At 35.4% G+C, this 21,346-nt stretch overlaps 1 protein-coding gene across 1 annotated transcript; it reads left to right on the top strand.

The window, feature by feature from the left end:
- Positions 1 to 2,035: 2,035 nt before the first annotated feature.
- RRP4 (ribosomal RNA processing 4) lies at positions 2,036 to 13,829 on the top strand. The gene is made up of 7 exons (XM_028232826.2): positions 2,036 to 2,395; positions 3,516 to 3,617; positions 3,708 to 3,753; positions 4,172 to 4,261; positions 12,032 to 12,097; positions 12,381 to 12,449; positions 13,164 to 13,829. Exons 1-7 carry the CDS (start codon positions 2,241 to 2,243, stop codon positions 13,623 to 13,625), a joined length of 990 nt encoding a protein of 329 aa, XP_028088627.2. The 5' UTR covers positions 2,036 to 2,240; the 3' UTR covers positions 13,626 to 13,829.
- The last annotated feature ends 7,517 nt before the right edge of the window (positions 13,830 to 21,346 follow it).

Genomic DNA, 21,346 nt, shown 5'->3' with positions numbered 1-21,346 from the left:
TAAAAAAAAATCTTAGAAAGTTTTTAGGACACAAATCTGAAATGATTTAACAAATCCAAATCAAACTCTAGCATAGAAGCAAAACAAATATGAAATCTATATAAACAAATCCAACACTCTGTTTTTCTTTTTGTGAGTGAAACAAAAAGAAAAAAAAGAAAACAAAAAGAATTCTATGAAGCTTTCAATTGGTGGAAATGATTCAGCATGGTCCCCCAGCTTTGATTTGCATGCTTGAGTGAAACAAAAAGAAAAGAAAAAAAATGCTCTGAAGCTTAGAAAGTTTTTTGTAAAAAAAATCTTAGAAAGTTTTTAGAAGGACACAAATCTGAAATGATTTAACAAATTCAAATCAAACTCAATAATTTAGCACAAATCAAACTCTAGCATAGAAACAAAACAAATCTAAAATCTATATAAACAAATCCAACACTCTGTTTTTCTTTTTGTGAGTGAAGCAAAAAAAAAAAAAAAAAAGAAAACAAAAAGAATTCTATGAAGCTTTCATTTGGTTCAACTTTAATTTCCATGTTTGAGTGAAACAAATAGAAAAAAAAATGTTCTGAAGCTTTCATTTGGTTCAGTTTATGTTCTCAAAGAAGATAAAAATGTTCTCAGTTTATGTTTCCAAATTCAGCCTAAAGACCCCAATAAATCTAATAAAAAATTACCGATCATAAACGAAAAAATAGAAAACCCAATACACATAACCAATAAACCCAATAGAAAACCCCAACCTGACCGAGAGAGTAAACTCACGCCAGGAACCTTTGCAACAGGAGAGAAACTTTGTAAAGGAAAAAATAGATATAAAGCCTTCATAAATCAAAATACACATAACCCCTGGAACTTCTAAGTGAAACTTTTAAGCAAAAATCAAGTGAAACTTCTAAGAGGAGAGAAACCCACAAAAATATCACTTGCAAATTTGTAAGTTGTAGTTTTACCTCTGAATGGTTGCAATGTCGTCGCAAGAGAAGAGAGACGAATTAGGAGGGCGAGAGAAGAGATTCCATGGTCGGTGGTCGAAAGAAGAGAGGAGAGTAAGAGGCGAGGAGAGGTGGTCGGTAATTAGTGAGTGGTGGTGTCGTCGTGAGAGGAGAGGGGAGAGAGAAGAGCGTATGAAAGAGAAGGGATATCTTTGAAATGAGAAAGATGGAGGATTTGAGCAGGGATGAAAGAGGAGAGAGGAAGAGCAAAGGCTAAATCTGGACCATCCAGAGTGAATAATAATATTGATCTCAACCATTGAAATGTCCTTGTAGGACAAATGAGAATGAGACATTTTTAGCCCTTGGATTGAAGCAATCTAACGATCCACATTTTGACACATAGACATTTTTTATTTTGAATTCAAAATCAGCCTTCCATTGTTATATAGATGTTTTAGGCATAATATTTGGCATTTTACTCTTTTATTTGGCACGGTATTTCTTTTGCCTGATTTTTTTTTTTGGTCAAAAACCCTTAAATCGGTAAATTATGTCTCAAAATTCTTGTCATTCAAATTTTTACATGAGTAAATGACTAAAAATGTTACCAAAAGATTTCTCTCTATTTTTAGTAAGAAATTTGTTGGTTTGACCATCATGAGAACAAGGCTCGTCTCTGTTTAATTTTCAGCAACATTTCAAAAGTATGAGGTTACAAGAACTTAAAACGTTTTGATACAATAAAAATGAATATTAATAAAGTATGCTTTTCATAGTAATTGAAAAATGAAATAATTTTGGCAAAAAATATTTTCTACATTTAGAAAAGTTTCAAATATTTTCAAACTAATAAGACATACTTTTATATGATAGTTGAGTTTTTTTATATGAATGGTTATAAATACCCTTTTACATATTAAACGTTGTCAATTTTCAATAATAAGCTAGTTCTATATTATAAGTAGAAATTGTACTAACTATTCATTCATAATTCTCTAAAATAAAATAATAATAATAATAAATAGTTATGAGCAGCTCCCCAAAAAAAACCCCTTGTAGCCGTATGAAAATTTCATGGACTAGATTGAGACAAATTGAAGTTTAGGGACTATTTTAGAATAAAACTTATAATTTAAGGGCTATACCTATTTGTTGGTTCCGGGTTTGATTCGGATTCGGGTTCGGTTCACACAAAACCTTAATGGGGGGTTTCTGCAACAGTTACAAAAATCTTCACTTTAGGGGTTAGGGTTTTTCAGTGGGAAGAGATTTGTGTTTGGAACGAACAATCGAGATCGAGATCGAGAGATGAGAGGGTTACAACTATCATTGAATCAAACCCAGAAGATTAGATTGCAGAAAGCTCTGGAAACGCTCGAATATCTGTCTTCAAAGGCCAACTCTAACGCTTCAGTCACTGTTGCCGATACTATCCCCGTCAACTATGAAGACGGCATCCTCAAGTACCTCTCTCTCTCTCTCTCACACACACACACACACACACACACACAGACAGAACCATTGATTTTGTAGTGAACAAAATGACTTTCATTTTTTTTTTTGGCTGTATTTTCTTGCTTTGTCTTGAACCTTGTAGTGAAGGAATTGATTTTCTTGTTTTAATTTGGCCTTCAATTCGACCCCTTTTTGGGTGTGTAAAGAAAGGAATAAAGTCTCTGAAGAAATTATGACGAATTACTGCAAGTAATGTTGCCTATGGAAGCTATGTGTACTGGTACTGGGGAGGGAGTTAGAGATAAATTTGAGTAAAATTTTCACTAATGCAGGAGTTTTAAATTCGACAGCCACAAAATAGCCTTGAAAATTTGAGTTAACATTTGACTCGATTTGAGTCTCGCTTGATTTGGGTAAAATTTCGAGTAAAAGTTTCACTAATGCAGGAGTTTTAAATTCGAGAGCCACAAAATAGCCTTGAAAATTTGAGTTAACACTTGACTCGATTTGAGTCTCGCTGGATTTGGGTAAAAATTCGAGTAAAACTCTATTTGGTATAAGTTTGAGTCAAGGAGTGGGTAGTGTTTTGAGTGATTTTGAGCCAAATTTAAATTTGATATGGGTTCGAGTCAATGATTGGAAATGCCCTTAGGCATTTCGAGGCCATATAGGCCTATACCCGGGAGAGAGACGAGAAATGTAATTTGAAGTTTGTGTCATTAGTTCTATCAATAAAGTTGCCTTTTTTTGTCTATAGTCCCATCGTTTCTCCTTTAAAAATACTATTGTTTGTGAAATATTTTTGTTCAAGATTGCATCAGGTTTGTTTTGAACCAATTGATGTTCTTGGATAGCATGGAAATTGAATTGGTTGTGAAGTACTGAATCTTAATAAAAAAAATCCTATCTATCTTTCACATGGATCTTTTGAACTTTTGAAAGAACCTTTGTGTTGTGAATTTGAAATGGTATTATGTTTTAATTCTTTTATTTATTTCTTCATCTCCCCCTCTCTCTTTCTCTCTGCTGATCGTTCCTTATTTCTATCTTTTCTTTTCTCTTCATCTTTTTTCAATTTTCCATTTTGCAATTGTCTACTTATTCTTGTCTTTGATGGGTTGGATGAAGGGGACATGGAACAGCAGAAAACGATGGTGAAGTGGTCGCGACACTCTGTGGTGTGGTTGAACGAGTTAACAAACTCATCTATGTTCGCACTTTGAGGGCCAGGTATTTGCAATGCCTACAGGATTAAAATTTTTTAATCATAGGATAGGATGGTGATTCTTAAACTTGATACCGGAATACAAATGATTTTAGGTACAAGCCTGAAATTGGAGACATTATCGTAGGACGTGTTATCGAGGTAAAACCCAAATGACCAACTTTATATTTTCTCTCAGATGATTCGGATGAAAGTTATTTGTATGCATTCTTTTAGAATGCTAAAAAGCTTGACAAATTGAATTTGTCAACAACAAAAAAAAAAAAAAATTGACAAATTGATGACTAATTTGACTGTTCTAATTGTTTGTATGGCAATAAAATTTATTGAGGATTACCTGGCAAAAAATAAAAAAGTTGAGTCACATTACCAATTTTCAAGATATGTTCCACTGTGAAGTTCTAAAAGTTAATGGAACCAACTTTTTCATTCTGTCAGTCAATACGTCTAGGTTGCTCCATCAGTCGTCTAGGTTGCTCCATCAGTGAATTGACGGCTTTTGAATTTGACGTTTAGGCTTCTCATCAGTGAATTGATGGTTTTTGATATTGACGTTTAGGTTGCTCCAAAGCGCTGGAGATTGGAGATAAATTTTAGCCAAGATGCAGTATTAATGCTTTCTTCAATGAACTTACCTGATGGCATCCAGGTATTTATATTTCCCTATGCTGCATAAATCATTTGTTTCTGTTCCCCCTTTCAAACGATTTTTCTGTTTTTTCAGCTTTCTGATAACAAAATCAATTTTCCTTTTTTTTTTTTTTTTTTTTTTTTAAATGGGTTTTCAACAACAAAACCAAAACATAGTACTTAGTGATAATACCATGCAATCTATCTGAGGTCTTGTCTTATCCATATAATTATTATGTTTTTAAAGTGGGCATACAAATATCCTATCGCGAATTGTAAGTGGGTGATGTGTTGACGGGTTTATCAAGAATTTTTATTTTTATTTTATATTCGATTCCATGGCCTTTAGTCAATCTTATGACTTCCCAGGCAAACCGAACACCAAGATGTAGCACTAGTAAGCACAGTAAAGAAGAAGAATAGAAGAGAAAGACAAAGAGAAGAGATGGAAGATAAGAACAGGAATAAAGGGATAAACATAAACATGGAACACACTCCCAACAATATTTCAATTAATCAATATCCAAGTCAAGTCTAATAAACCATTGCATATATATATATACTAGCATATGCCCATACCTAAAGGCATGGTATAAATAATATTGTAATCAAAATATAACTTATCAAAAAAAAATATATATATATTGTAATCAAACATAATTATAATTTATACGTATCATGTTAAAATTTATGGAGTCTGTAGTATTTTTTGATAAAAATATTGAAAAAATATAAATAAATACTTTTTTTCTTAAAGAACTTGTAATAATTTTACTTGTATCACACGCTCTACAGAACTCAAATGAAATAACAACTCCCCTAACCTTAATGCAAATTAAGAAACAAACATATAAGATTTAAAATGTTGAAAATATAAGAGCAAGCCAAAAAAAATTATTAACACCAAACAAAATATACAAATCAAAGCTATTGTACACTTGTTAACATTCAATAATAATAAAAAATTACTGGACATCAAATAAAACACACCAACAAGTGCACTGCAATCTTAATAAACTAATGTATGCCCGTGCTGCTTGAAGGCACGGTGTAAATAATGTTTTTTTGAATAATTTTCATTTATCATTCTCTCTTAAGCTAGGAACATTGACAATCAAATATACCTAAAATTTTGTTTACCCAGGACACACAAAATGAATAGATAGGATGCATTTGAGCAAGAGGATCCCCTTTATTATAGATACAACTTCAAAATAAGAGGAATAACAAAATGGTGCTCTCCCTTTGGAGAGCCCCATGCCAATACGAAAATGGTGTTCTTGATCAAAATCCAAATAGCAGACACTTCCAAATGTCTACATCTCAAATCAAACCAAACCAAACCAAACCAAATGTATATAAGTTTACACAACGTCAATCTGCCTCTAAATAATCTTTAACTTTATACAATGTCAATCATTTTCAAAATTTGGCAATGATAAAACCAAAAATAGTATAAATTCTGCCCTCAAACTCCTAACTTTGCACTAATATAAATTTATTGACGGGCAATGCATGTGCTTACACTACTACGACACATAGTCAAAAGACGCTTTATGGGTAAAGAAACTTCTTTCAACTATCAAAACAAATATTCAAAAAGTGTATTAGGATATTCACAAATTACTTTCACATATACCCATGACAAAGTTTTAAATTTACACTTGAAAACGAAGTGCATAGTTCCATGCACATGAAAATGACAAATGAAGATAAGTTTCTTCATCAGCAGAAGGGCAAAAATAACTGTAAAACTAATGATGTCTAAGCTTTCCTACATTCCAAAACAATTACCAAATCATTTAATAGTAGTATTTAGATGAAAATCAAAATACTTTGGACGAAACTTTAAAGATCGAAGGTTTGGAATATATAAAGCTTAACAAATTGCTTAAAATTTCAAAGATTCTAAATGACTCAATTAAACTAACCTAGAACAATGAAATTCTCAACAACCAATCAAAGAATTCTAAAAAAATAAAAGGACTTGCTAATGAGATTAATGAAAGCTTGAACAATATGATATTACAAATCTTAGTAAACAAAAACTCGAACTCAGCTTTTATAGTTGTAAAACAAATTAACTCATAAATTCTATAATTCTATTAATAGCCTATTCGTTGAAATTGTTAAAATGGTTGAATTTACAAAATCATTTGATTCATATAATGCCCCAGTGTGACTAAACTAATCATGTAAATGAAAAAGTACTTTAAATAAGAATAATTACACAGATGATTAATTTGAAAGTCATTAATTACATCAACTACGACAACTTTAAAATTGAAATTGTTACATTGAAAAATAACTAAAGTAAAAGGACTTTAAAGTGATCCAATAGTCGTTTTAGTAGCAATATATGAAATAAATAAAAAAATCAAATCAAATCAAACGGATTAAAGGAATTTTATTTAGAGAAAAAAAAGTTTAATATGAATTGCTAGCATATCACTCATGCCTAAAAGCACTCTGATAGAACCAGCTTAAATGGCTGAATCTTTTCTCTATAAAAAATAAAAAATAAAAGATAAATCATATTACATGGAAGTTTGAAGAGATTACCTTGATTGGAGAGTTCAAGGGTGCCATTGGTTTGTTTCCTTCTATCAATGAACAACCTCGGACTCTTTCAAAAGCTTCTTCATCTCATCCAATTCCTATAGATTCATATCCAACCAACAATGGTAGAGTATTTAGCATGAATAAGGAAGAAGATTAAAACAACAAAATTACTTTAGGAACATGACATATTTCAAAAAGTTATTTAGGAACATAAAGTTTAAATAGGAGTACACATAAAGTCAAAATTTGTCACAGTACACATTAAAAGTAGAAAATTTAAAATTTACTTGGCAAAAGTGTCATCCTTAAAAAATATATAAAAACAACGTCCAAATAGTACACATTAAAATCCATTTAAACTATTAAGATAACTGTGGAATATAAAATTTTATAAAATTCATGTGAGTTTACCACTTTGGATGCAATTTAGGATAACCCTCCATCACCTTCTTCAATCTTCACCTATACCCATTCATATTCATTTCACTTCCAATACATGACCATATGCAAAATATCAAACCAACCCCTTTGGATCCATTTGGTTAGCTCATGGGCAGCAGCCAACCCCCTGCCACAACAAAAACAAAATTTAGATTGAAACTAAATAAACTATAAGACTAAACTGATATAATAAAATTTATTTTTGCCCTGACAAATCATTTTCAAAATTTGGCAATGATAAAACCAAAAATAGTATAAATTTTGCCCTCAAACTCCCAGCTTTGCACCAATATAAATTTATTGATGTGCAATGCATGTGCTTACACTACTACACGGTCAAAAGACGCTTTATGGGTAAAGAAACTTCTTTTAGCTATCAAAACAAATATTCAGAAAGTGTATTAGTATATTCACAAATTACTTTCACATATACACATGACAAAGTTTTAAATTTACACTTGAAAATGAAGTGCATAGTTCCATACACTTGAAAATGACAAATGAAGATAAGTTTCTTCATCAGCAAAAGGGAAAAAATTACTGTAAAGCTAATGATGCCTAAGCTCTCCTAGCGTATAACTCGTGCCTGAAGGCAATCCCAACAAAAAAAAAAAAAACTGATTACACTTGATTATTCGGATTTCTCAAGCGGTAGCACTTGTCAACCTTCACTGGGTTTAATAGAATTACCAAATTCAATAGAGTACTCACCAATTTTGCTAACTGTCGTAATTGATAAGTAGCTCACAACCTAGTAATGACATCAACTTCATCACCACAACCAAGGTTGCTCATTTTCATCAGATCCAAATTAGCATGACCGATCAAAAACTTATCATAGAGTAGAAGCAAGCTGTAGAGGCACACACTACAACCTAATTTTCAATCGGAGTACAAAAAATATATAACAAAACATTATTAGCTATCCCGACCATCCTTTTCTTTAAGGATGGAATTTTTGTAAAGATACCCCATTGCTGAAAATAGATTATAAAAAATGAAATGCGAATTTGGGAAGGGAATAGCTCTAGGGACCTTTTCCCACACTCACAGCATTCTCATTAAAATTCCATATACAATGGAAAACCAATCTGTTAACCAAAACATTTATGGAGCAACGGGTTCGATTGGAGAAAACAAAATTAAGATCAAATTAAAATGGCCAAAGTCATCCACAACATGTTCTTTCACCATCCTATTACGAAAATGGGTCAAAGCCATGGCATCATTTGCCATAAATATTGCAAAGCCAAACTGCATCTCACGAAAGTATTATTTGATATAAAATAGAGAGAGTTACCATACCAAATTCAAAGCACAAAAACTCTTAAGGCAGTCAAGCTTATGCTTCCACTTGGTAACTACAGTGAAGGAAATAGAAAAGAGACTCTATTTTAGGTATTTTATCAAACATTTTACTGACAAAATTATAGAATATGCTATATAATCGTAACACACAAAAACATAAGAGTTTGACTATAACCTATAATCAAATCAAAAATAGTATGCGAAGGGAAAATTTTGAGAAAATGAATAAGCATAAAGTTTTACCTGGGTTTAAGTCTCATCCACCTATAAATTATAGGAAAATCTTTTTATTAAGAGGAAATTAGATATAATAAATAAATAAAAGCCTCAACCTATAAGAAAGGTGTAGTAGAAAGCAAAAAAGAAACTATATTACATGGTATTTCTAGAGTATCTAATAATTTTCTATTTAGAAACGAAATAACCAAGTGTACCTTTCTATAGTCCCTACAATTACTAACCTTCCTCCCTAAAGACTTGTGGCATCTTTAATATAAACAAATTAAATTGATCAACTCCAAGTTCCTGATTTCAATTAAAAAGGAAGTGATATTGTTGGGTGCAAGGGGATACATGGAGCCATGTGAAACAGAGGTAAATATAGAATGGCATTAAATAAAATAAAAGGACAAAGTTTCAATTCTAATTGCAATGAAAAGAAGAGATAAAGAAGTGGGGTTGGAAACAGCTAGGGAGGGTTGTTGTTTTCTATATCAAATCAATGATTGTTACATTACAGCGTTTGAAAGTTGGAGTAGTCATTTTGTTTTCTTTGGTGCTGAAGCCGAAATAGACAAAATGCAAATAGTAGATATCAGTAGAGGAAGTTTCAAAGGACCTTGTTTAAAGCCAAGAACAAAGTCAATAAATTCAAGCTCTTTACAAAATTTACACTTAAAAATTTTTTAGTGTTACTTCTATGTAACATAAAATTTACATATAATTTTTTGTTTTAATTTTGTCAAAAATAAAACAATAAAAAATTTCAAATTATTTTTTAATACCCTCATGTTTCCAAATTATTTTTGAAAACACTCTCTCTCACAAGTTAATGAAGGATTTTTTTCTAATTTTTTTAAGATTGAGTTTTTGGAGGATAATATTGAACTTTTTGTCCACTTGTATGTAACATGTTTGACCTCCTTTCCATGGAGTTTTGTACCAATTCCTCTTTCTAATGATGATGCTATTGCAATTATAATATTTTTTACAAATAAAATTATATTAAATGATGTGGTAAATTGAGATTCCTTTTTTTTCAAATATAAAATTCATTACTTAATCTCATAAAATTCATACTAACGATAATGGACTGTCAATAAATAGAAGAAAAAAATTACAGGAAGAGCAATTTTGCATTTTCACTGCTTTCTGTATGAATTCTTCAAACACCAAAGTCACTGGATGAAAACTTTCTTTTTGTTCTTTTCTTTTTTTAAATTTTCCGTAATTTATTCTTCAAACAAAATATTTTTTACAATTACTGTCATCACATCCTAAAGGTTCCTCGCAAACTATAAGAATTTCATGAATACATAACAAAAAATAATAAGTTAAAGTTAGTCTTACACAACTTCAACAGAGGCAACTGATCTCATAGAAAATGATCTGTTGGCACCCACCTTTTCTATGAAATAAATGATTAAGGCCTTCACAATCTGCCTAAATCTCCTCCTGTAAGTTGGAAACTTTGATACACTTCGAATCATTCCCATCATCCAGACCCAAAAGACTATATATCAGTAGTGTTCAGAGAAAATTTAGCCTTTTACATTGTAATAAAAAAGAAAGGGAATATCATATTGTCTATGACATAAACCCAATTTCTCAAAAGGGAAATCAATCACACTCAATTGAATACGACTCCAACGCCAATTCCCCTTATCCATGGCTTTAATTTGGCTTTTCCTATTGTCCCTAACACCCATGTTAACCCCTACCCAATTCTCAATTCATGGACCTTTCAAACAGTAAAATTCTTGAAATTTAGAGTTGCTAAATTTCTCAAAATTTGAGTGGGGCCACAAACCCCATTGGTCTATGCTTAGGCTCATGTCCTATAGCTTTCAAAGAGCAGTGGGCTAATGTCCAAACATCAAATGCCAGCAAATGTGGTCACTACCAATTTCTGGTTGATTTTCGAAATCATAGAAAACCATCTTTTTGAAAATCAACACTCATTAAACCCATTTCATAAATCAAAATCTTGTCAGAAATCAAAACTCATTTCAGATCCAAGACTGAAAGCTGCATACGAAAAAAAAAAAAAAAAAAAACAGACGGAACACCACAAAAAAAAAAAAAAAAAAACAACAACAAAAACAAACTCAAACATATCAGTTTTAATATTTAGAAAAAACAAATTCAAATTCAAATTCAAACTCAAATTTTAGAAACACAAACCCAAATTGATGTATTTAGTGTCTTTGTATGACCTGCTGCAACTTTTTTTGGGTTTAGTGTGATTCCATTTAATACATGGATTAAGATGGATTAAGATTTAGAAAACACAAACCCAAACCCAAACCCAAACCCAAACACTCTTGACGGTGGACGGAGGCGCCGTGGTGGGTTAAGAGAAGATCCGAGTGGGAGAAGAGATGAAGAGTTGATGTCGGTGGAGATCGGAGGCGACGTAGTGGTGGAAGTGGCGCGGCTGTGGAGAGTTGCTGTCGGTGGTAGAGATGTTGCCGAGGGAGAGAGAGATCTCTGAGAAGTTTGCAAAGAGAGAGAGAGAGAGAGAGAGAGAGAGAGAGGAAAAATGGTGCGAATTTGAAAAGGAATGTTTGCAAGCCTTCGAGTCTTGGGTGCAAAATTCTAGGGTTAAGTGGGCGGTAAGTTAAAGTAGAGTGGGAGAGGGAGTCTCATCTCTACCCGCCCATCTTTAGGCAGAATGAATTCTAACCATTGAAATGTTCTAGTAGGATAATTGTCTAACATATTTTCAAAAACCTTTGTGCCTTATTATATAGATATATATATGGGCTAACTAAAATAATCCATGAAGGAAACAAAAACTAAGCAATAAAATCCTAGTTAAATTATGACTCCTAAAATGTATAAAAATAAAAAATCTTCAGTTATCTCGTTATCCAACTCCTTTGTGTTCTTTATCACCAACTCATCCTAAACTGATGAAATTCGTAGTTGCTGCGCGGAGGTTTGCATAACTGGGGAACAAGGCTGGTGCTAAACTGACAGTGCCCTTATTCTTAAATTATGCGTCTATATATAGGCCCTGTGAATGGAACTTTGACTAACATATTAGAGGGGAGAAAACATCATGAACTTGTACTGCAGTTTGGGAGTAGCGTATTAACTAACTTTGTAATCCTATGCAACCACTTTCATTTGAATGCCATAAGAAATTCCGAGTGTTTGTTGTAACTGTTCCTTTTTGAAAGATTGATCTACTTGCTCCATTTCTTGCTTGAAGTGATTTATTGTACTTTGTAACATTCATTCTTACAACTGCTAGAGGCGGCGGACAGCAGTCGATGAACTCAACATGCGCAGTATTTTTGAAGAGAACGATGTCATTTGTGTAAGTTTGCTCATTCTCTTGTTTCTTGAGAAGCTATAATGATTACAGCCATTCTGCTTTGGCTCTATATAGAATTGGTTCTACCATGCCTTGAAAGAATTAACGCTGCACTTTAGGATTCGAGTCCATATGAACATTACATGAACCATCATGTCATCACGCGGCTGCACATCTAGTGGCTGCACGATTGAGTTGCGGTTTTGATTCTTCAGTTTTTGGTAGTTATTTCTAAATAGAAGATAATAATGATAATGACGCTAAATCTGTGTTGCAACTCTTTCAGGCTGAAGTTCGTGGTTTCCAGCACGATGGTAGTTTGCACCTGCAAGCAAGAAGCGAGAAGTATGGGAAGGTGTGTCTTGTTGAAGTTTTTTTATTTATTCAGCGTTCTTTTCTGCCTTTTGCATCTTCAACATTTAACCTAGTTTTGGTCGTGTCTATGGTTATGAGAAAGTGGAATATCACCTGTGTAATTTACATTAACAAAGCAAATTTCTGACGAGAATAAAGTCTTAACCCATGCTAACAAGAAGTTTATTGGGGGAAAAATGTTTATCACTTTCGTATGGTGCAAAAGGTATTCTGGACTATAGTCTTACCAATGCCACCACACTACCACCGCCACCACTCCCCATCGCCACCACCATGCTGCCACTGCTGCCACTCCCACGACTCCAACCAACCCACCACCACCACCACCTCCACGTTCACCTCCACCTCCACCCTGTTGCTGCTATCACCACCGCCAACCCCACCACCATTAATACATTATTTTGAAGGACGTAACCAAATATAGGAAAATGTTTTTTGCCAACAAATGGAGTTGTATTATATCATTTTTTGTGAAACTTCGCTTGAAGAATGCCAAATACTATTTCATCTTCATTTAATCTCAAATTGTTATATTGTTATTGAAAAAGCAATGCACAACATTGGTGATATTTTATTGGGAGCATGCTGTCAATTTCTGGATCTCCAAACTTGGCATTACTCTCACCATCTGAATATAGTTGTCTTCCTGTAGTACCGATTGTTTGATTGGTTTTATGGTACACTCTATTCGCAGATTGAGAGGGGGCAGTTGCTTACCGTCGCCCCTTACCTAGTGAAGAGACGGAAACAGCATTTCCACCACCTAGAACAGTATGGGATTGACCTCATACTTGGCTGCAATGGATTCATCTGGGTTGGTGAACACGTTGAAGCCAAAGATGATATGATAGAGGATCGAGCGAGTAAATCTGAGCAACAGAATGCCAAATCCAGTAAATATTCAATGAGTCTTGAAGAGCAAGAAAAAACTTACACACCACTCGAGACTAGGCAAAACATATGCAGGACTGCAAATGCTGTCCGCGTGTTGTCTAGTTTAGGCTTCAGTATTACAGTAGAAGTGATCATTGAGACGGTTGAGTTGAGCATTTCATTAAATCTTGACATACATGAGATGCTTGGGGCGGAGTTCTGCGTTCTGGTCGCGGAGGGAGAGGCTGAACGGCGCCGTCGCTTGATGAAAAAGAAGGGGTAATCCTTGCCTCAATTTTATTTTATTTTTGGAGGTAAATTGCAGGCAGTGAGGGTTTGTCGTCTGAGTAGATGGGATGGTTTGTAATATCAATATTATTGTTTGTTCTTCAAATCATCATTCTATTGTGAGATAATAATTTGTTAATGTAAAAATATTTTGGTTGATTAGTTGATTACCCGATGAAATAGATTGCAAATCATCAAAGAACATGGAGAATTTGGAAACTACAAATTGAAACCCATATTTTTTAGGGTAATTTACACTTTTTAGAGGTTTGGGGAAAGTATATTAAATTTTATATTTTTGATATAATTATATTGAATTTTTTTAATGTTTTAATTCACATAGTATTTGGTCAATTTTTTATCAATTATTTGTTAGCTATATGGATGGAAAAATTATTGAAATATATATTTAATTTTATTTATTTATGTTTGTGCACCATCTACTGCTAGCCTTACTAAAGAGGTCGGTGTTTGTATTTTTTTTTTTCAAATTTCAAATGAGATTTGAGTAATTTACCTAATTTTTTTGAGATGTAATAAATATGGCATTCCTTAATAATGCTCAAGAATTCTTTGTTTCAAATATTAATCTTAAGGGAAAAAGCTATGTTATATGCAACCTATCATAAAATGTATAATTTTATTATAAAATTTCGTAATAATAATTACAAAATATGTACGTAATTTCATCATAAATTGGCGTAACAAAAAATATTTAATTAACAAAAAGAAAAAAAAAAAGCTTATAAACTTTTGTAATACTAATTACAAAATTTTAGAAATTTGTGATTTAATATTTTGAAATTTTATGATAAAATTACATAAACCATAAATTTCTAATCTTAGGACTTGATTCAACGTGTGTGATTATTTTTGATAAATACACACAAATTAGCGACAAAGCATCCCCATGCCCTTATAATCATTGCGACTCTTGTACTATATTTTGGATGAATGACAACCTTTCTCCAAATGTAGTGTTAGATCACAAAATGGTTTATAGGAAATACACTAGAAGACTAAGAAGAGGTCTATATTCATAATAAATCTCAACCTATTGTTACACTTTTTGTGATCCATTCTATATTTTAATTGTGTATCTTCAGTGATAGTGTACTACATAAATTTATCTTATAAAATGTCATTTAGTTCCTTACAATATTTGTAAAAATTACTCAATAATTGTATTCTCATCAAAAATCTATTCCAACAAGAAAAATAATCAATGAATGCATAATTTTTTTTTTTTTTTTGGATTCATTGGAAATTAAAGCAAACAAAGATACTGAGTCACAAATACGGTGGTGTTTGGCAAGAAGGTTTGGGTGGGTTAGGGGCTAAAATAGCCACAAAAAACAAAATAGGCTATTTTAGCCACAAAAAACAAAACATCAAATCCAACCCATAATCATTACAATCCTCTCTCACAAAAAAAGTCAAAAAAGCCAAAAAACCCTTCCCAAACCAGGCTAAAATAGCTAAAAAGTCAAAAAGCCAAAAAGTCAACCCACTTCCCAAACGGAGGCTACATCAAACAAAGGCTAATCCCTCATCACACTAATTCCAAGCATGTCTTATATGACCAAATGACTAACTTCAACTAGTGGTGTTTTAAGGAATACTGCATGTTCTTCTTGAGCCACTCCCAAATTGGCTAGTTTGTCAACTACTTTGTTTTCCTCTAGCAGTGTGTGTCCAGGAAAGCAATTGCATCTATCTAGTAAGAACTTTGCATCTTCAATGAGAGATTTGTAAGGTGAGTGTTGGTTTGGGCCATGTTGTATTTGGAGGATAGCTTGCTCTAAATCAGATTCAATTTCAACATCTCTAATGCCTTTTTGAAAAAGAATGATAAGTCCTCTGTACATTGCCCATATCTCTGCCTTCAAACTTGAGCAATGTCCTAACTTGCCATAGTAATCCCATAACCAAGTCCCTGTCTCATTTCACAGGAGTCCATCATAGCTAGCCTGACCTGAGTCTCCTTTTGAGCAACCATCTGCATTCAGCTTAAGTTTACCTACAATTGGACAACATCATTGAATTAGTCTAGGTAGAGGAGGGTGTAGGTAAATAGGGGATTGAAAAGCCTCATCAATCTTATAGACATGATCCCTAATGTTCTTGAGACTGGTTTGGATTGGGTTAGTTAAATTATCAAAGACAACTCTATTTCGATCATTCCAGATTTGCCAAAGAAAAACAATAAACACAAGGTACCATTTTTTCCATAATAAAACTTCTTGCTTTGCATGTTAAAAGTAACCCAATCAAACAGAGGCTTATCAATTCTTTTTACCTACCACTTGTTGCTTTGGATGTGGACCCAAATGTCTTTGAACGTAGCGTAGTCTCTAAATAAATGGTTCATATCTTCACTAGACTGGTCACATCTAGGACATAAATCTATATGAGTCATATTTCTCACAAGACACAGCTGATTGGTTAGTAATCTTTCTTTTAATACAAGCCAAAGGAAGCATTTCAATTTTTGGAGAATTTTAATTTTCCATAATAAATGATGTATCTCCCAAATTCATTACATGCTTCCAAATCTGTAGTGTAATGGCCCTTGTTTTCATCAATGTATGTAGGTGCGCTATCAATATTTGGTCACCATCCAATTAATTAAAGTAAAACTGTTATAATGAGATAATTTAGTATTCTTAAATAAATTATAATCATAACATAGACCACATTAAGAATAGACAAGATTGTCTTCTTATTTAATTTTTAATATAAATTTAAATTATCTTTTTGCTTTAATTTTGTTTTCCCTTTACATTATTATTTTTGGACAAAATTTAAAACTTCATTGCAGCAAAGTAAACATTGGATCCAATTTTTAAACAAAACAACTTGATGTGGAATGGAATAAGTAGACTTAGAATTCGACACAAACTCAAAGGGGATAAAAAGCACACACAATTGAGAAACAAATGAGATACTATCTCAATTGAACCTCTGCAATCTATAACGTCCTCTTATGTGAAAGAGAAATTGAGAGAATTGAGAGAGTAATATTGAAAGAGGTTTCTGTATTATTAACACTCTACCTGAAACAAAATTAGAGACTCCATTATATAGGAGTTCTGATACAAGACATCATGATGATGGAATGGAATAAAATAATAAAAAGGACGCCGAAAGGAGGAGGCGCCGAAAGCAGCCGAAAGCCTCTGTCGATTTAATATATTCACACTATCATATATAGTATTAACAATGATATATATATATAGTATTATATAGTATTATATTAACAGTATAATATTAACAGCCCCCCTCAAACTCAAGGAGGACAAACATCAACCAACTTGAGTTTGGAGACAAGTTCAACGAAGCGACCAGGAGAATGGGCTTTGGTAAAGATATCAGCAGGTTGATCAGCAGAGGAGATGGGATGGAGATGGACAGTACCATGAGTGACGTGTTGACGAATAAAATGACAGTCAATCTCAATGTGTTTGGTGCGATCATGAAAAACATCATTGTGAGCAATTTGAAGAGCACTTTGATTGTCACAAAAGAGGGCAGTAGCACCAGAGGGGGAAACACCCATGTCATTAAGAAGCCAACGAAGCCAGAGAAGTTCCTGAGTAGTATCAGCAAGAGCACGATATTCAGCCTCGGTACTGGAGCGAGCAGTAAGAGATTGTTTCTTGCTGCGCCAAGAAATAAGAGAATCACCCAAGAAAAAGCAGAACCCGGTAGTAGAGCGCCGGTCAGTAGGATCCCCAGCCCAATCAGCATCGGAAAAGGCACGAAGCTGGAGAGAGGAGCGGGCGGAATAATGAAGTCCATGAAACAAGGTACCTTTGAGATAACGAAGGATACGAACTAAGGCGGCATAATGAGGGGTACGAGGAGCTGACATAAACTGGCTGACAATATGAACGGCATAGGCAATATCAGGACGAGTAACAGTGAGATAGACAAGGCTGCCAACCAGCTGACGATATAGGGTAGCATCAGAGAGAAGAGTGCCATCAAGAGGTGTAAGACGACTCTGAGACTCCAGGGGAGTGGAGGCAGTCTTGCAATCCGTAAGACCAGCACGGGTGAGAAGATCAGAGGTATATTTAGCCTGAGAGAGAAAAGACCCCGTGGAATCATGGAAGATTTCAAGACCCAAGAAATAGCTGAGAGGACCAAGATCTTTCATCTCGAAATGACGGCTAAGAAACTGTTTAAGGCATTTAATACCATCAAGATCGTCACCGGTGATAATCATATCATCCACATAAAGGAGAAGCAAGGTGGTCCCTTGAGCAGTGTTGCGGATAAAAAGAGCAGTATCATAAGAACTGGAGGTGAAACCACAGTCATGAATAGTGGAGCTGAACTTGGCAAACCAAGCGCGCGGAGCTTGTTTGAGACCATATAGAGCACGCTGAAGTTTGCAGACTTTATGAGGGGGAAAAGTAGATCCAGGGGGAGGTTGCATGTAGACCTCCTCAAGAAGAACACCGTTAAGGAAAGCATTTTTCACGTCCATTTGATAAAGATCCCAGTGTCGGGAGGTAGCAACCGCAATCAGGCTGCGAACAGAGGTGAGACGAGCAACAGGAGCAAACGTCTCTTCATAGTCAATACCATATTCTTGGTTGAAGCCTTTTGCAACAAGGCGGGCTTTGTAGCGCTCAATAGATCCATCAGAACAAGTTTTGATTTTGTAGACCCATTTGCAACCAATGGCAGTCTTGCCAGGAGGAAGATCAACAATGTCCCAAGTGTGAGTTTTGTCTAAAGCCTGCAATTCATCAGTCATAGCTTGCTGCCAAAGAGGATTAGAGCGAGCCTCACGATAGGAGGTCGGTTCATAAGTGGAAAAAGCAGTAGAACCAACAATAAAGTCACGAAGACGAGTAGAAGGTTGAGTTACCCGGTGTGGTCGAGTAGAGGCAGGAGGAGCCAGAGGGAGAGACTCACCAGGAGAGGAGGATCCCGAGGAAGCAAGAGCAGGACCATCAGAGCGAGCAGGGGCCTGGGACAGACCAGAAGGCAAGGCAGTCTCGAGAGAGTCCGGCAGGGGCGGTGGAGAGGCCGGCAAGGGTGAGGGAGGAAGGTCATCAGAGAACAGATCCGTGGAAGGGTCAGTAAAAAACAGAGAGGGTGAGGGAACGGACAAACGGAAGAGAGAGAGAGAGGAGAACATTTTGTGTTCCCAAAAGACTACATGACGAGAGATACGGAGGCGCTGGGAGAGAGGGTCCCAACAACGATACCCCTTGTGTTCAATACCATACCCTAAGAAGCAACAAAGGCGAGAACGTGGTTCAAGTTTGGTACGTTCATGAGGTTGGAGAAGAACAAAACAGGCAGATCCAAAGACCCTAAGGTTGGTGTAAGGAGGACGAGTGCCATGTAGACGCTCATAAGGAGTGTGATTGTGAATGACAGGTGTTGGGATACAATTGATAGTGTAAGCAGCAGTGAGAGCTGCCTCGCCCCAAAAATGTTCCGGACAAGAGGAAGACAGTAGGAGAGCTCGAGTAGTGTCAAGGATATGTCGATGTTTCCGTTCAGCACGTCCATTTTGTTGAGACGTACTGGGACAGGAACGATGAGGTTGAGTACCATGACTCTGAAGAAAGGAAAGAAAGTCAAGATCTTTATATTCCATTGCATTGTCGGAGCGAAAAATCTTAATATTTTTAGAAAATTGAGTTTTAACCATTGTAGCAAAATTGTAATAAAGTTGTTTGAGCTCAGAGCGAGTTTTCATAAGAAACAACCAGGTAAAACGGGAAAAATCATCTATAAAAACAACAAAATAGCGTGCACCTCCCATAGTAGGAGTAGGAGAAGGTCCCCAAATATCAGAATGAATGAGATCAAATGGTGCAAGAGAAACAGAGTCACTTTTATTAAACGACAAAGCAGGTTGTTTGGCAAGTTGACAGGACACACAATCTAAAACATCAGAACTTACATGACCTAAACAACCACTGGAAATTAGAGATTTTAAACGACCAACAGAAAGATGGCCTAAACGACAATGCCAAAGATGAAAAGGAGATAAAGGAGGAGTAGTGGTAGCAGTGGTAGTAGTGGTAGGAGCTGTGATCTGAGAGGAGTCTGGAACATGAAGATGGATGAGTTCGTAGAGACGTCCATGCTTACGGCCTATCCCAAGAGTTTGCCCCGTCCGAGGGTCCTGCACCAAACAACCAGTACGGGAAAAGGTAACAGTTAGACCATGCTCACATAATTGACTAATGGAGATAAGATTTAAAGTAAGAGCAGGCATAAGATAGACATGGGATAAAGATAAGTGAGAGGTTGAAACAGAACCAACATGACTTACAGACAGAAGAGACCCATCAGCAGTATGGATAGAAGGAACATGAGGAGGAGAAGATAGAGGAGTAAAAATAGTAGGGTCAAAGGTCATGTGATTACAACAAGCGGAATCAAAGTACCAAGAAGTGTTACCTGCGGTGACAGATAAAGCAGTAGATGGAGGAGTACCGGAATTCTGCCAAAAATGTTGAAACATGGCTGCGACATCGGTTTGAGAGTAGACTGGAGTGAAAGGGTCTATAGAGGCAGAGGAAGGTAAATCCTCGGAGGCAGCAGCAGCAGTGCGTTGAGCAGGTATTGGTTTAAACGGAGTCCCAGAACGGTGAGAGTGGCTGCGAGAAAAATTCCCGGTGGAAGGACCATTGCGAGAGGCACGGGCGGGATTGCGGAAGCAATCTTGTTGGAGATGACCAGGGCCAGTCTTGTTACAAAACCGACAAAGACGAACTGGACAATTAACCAGAAGGTGAGTCGATGGAAGATTGCGGTTGTGACAGTAATTGCAGGCATTGGACCTTTGTGGTGAAGGTGAGGAAGGAGAACTTCGAATCTGGGGAGTGGCAAGAACAGAGTCCACAGGATGTGGATGGAGAGTACCAAATCGAGTTTCCTCGGACAACAGTTCTGAAATTGCTTGCTCAAGAGTGGGTAAAGGAGTTCGATGAAGGAGAGATGCGCGTACTGGCTCAAAGCGAGGAGTGAGAGCCATGAGAAACTGAACCAAGCGCTGTTGGTCACGGTAAGTAGTAAACAAGGTAGCATCCTTAGTACAGTCCCATGGAGGTTCAGAAAGAGCGAGCTGATCCCAAGCATAATACATTTGGGAGAGAAAATCATTAATGGTTTGAGTGGTTTCTTGGCGCATACCGTGAAGATGACTCAAAAGCTGATATTGGTGAGCAAGGCCAGTAGTCTGATAGCGTTCGTGTAAAAAATCCCAGATGGCTTTGGCAGGAGAAGAAGCAGAATCAAGTTGGAACCGACCAAACTGAAGGCTGATAGATGTAATAGAAGTATTGCGAAACCAAGTGATGATCTGATAGTTTTTACTATCCCAATCTTCCAGTCGGTCGATATATTTGGCAGTGGAGTCTGTGGCAGCGGAATCTGTGTTCTCGGGAACGGGTTTGCACACATCCCTAGTAATGATGCGCCAAAGTTTCTTTCCTTTGAGGAAGCCAGACATAGCTTGTGCCCATAGGACATAATTAGTCCCGTCAAGAATAGCGGAAATAGGGTGGGTAGTGGAGTCTAGGCGATCCATGAGAGAAAAATAGCACAAATGAGGTAGAATCTGAAAAAACTGAGGTTACCAGTGAATTCAGAAGGTCGAAATTAGTCAGAAAAGGAGTGAACTGACCAAAAATATGACCAGAAAGGCCGAAAAAGGAAAAGTCAACGAATCTGGTCAAA

Source organism: Camellia sinensis, chromosome 2, assembly GCF_055761805.1.
Source record: "Camellia sinensis isolate YWXY chromosome 2, ASM5576180v1, whole genome shotgun sequence".
NCBI lineage: Eukaryota > Viridiplantae > Streptophyta > Magnoliopsida > Ericales > Theaceae > Camellia > Camellia sinensis.
This window is presented reverse-complemented; position numbering and strand designations above follow the sequence as displayed.

Bases quoted from the DNA above. Each gene is read 5' to 3' on its own strand.
- RRP4 (XM_028232826.2), top strand. From the start codon at position 2,241: ATGAGAGGGTTACAACTATCATTGAATCAAACCCAGAAGATTAGATTG. The intron at 3,754-4,171 runs GTAAAACCCAAA...ATTGACGTTTAG, and splicing joins TCGTAGGACGTGTTATCGAG to GTTGCTCCAAAGCGCTGGAG. The intron at 12,450-13,163 runs GTGTGTCTTGTT...CTCTATTCGCAG, and splicing joins GAAGCGAGAAGTATGGGAAG to ATTGAGAGGGGGCAGTTGCT.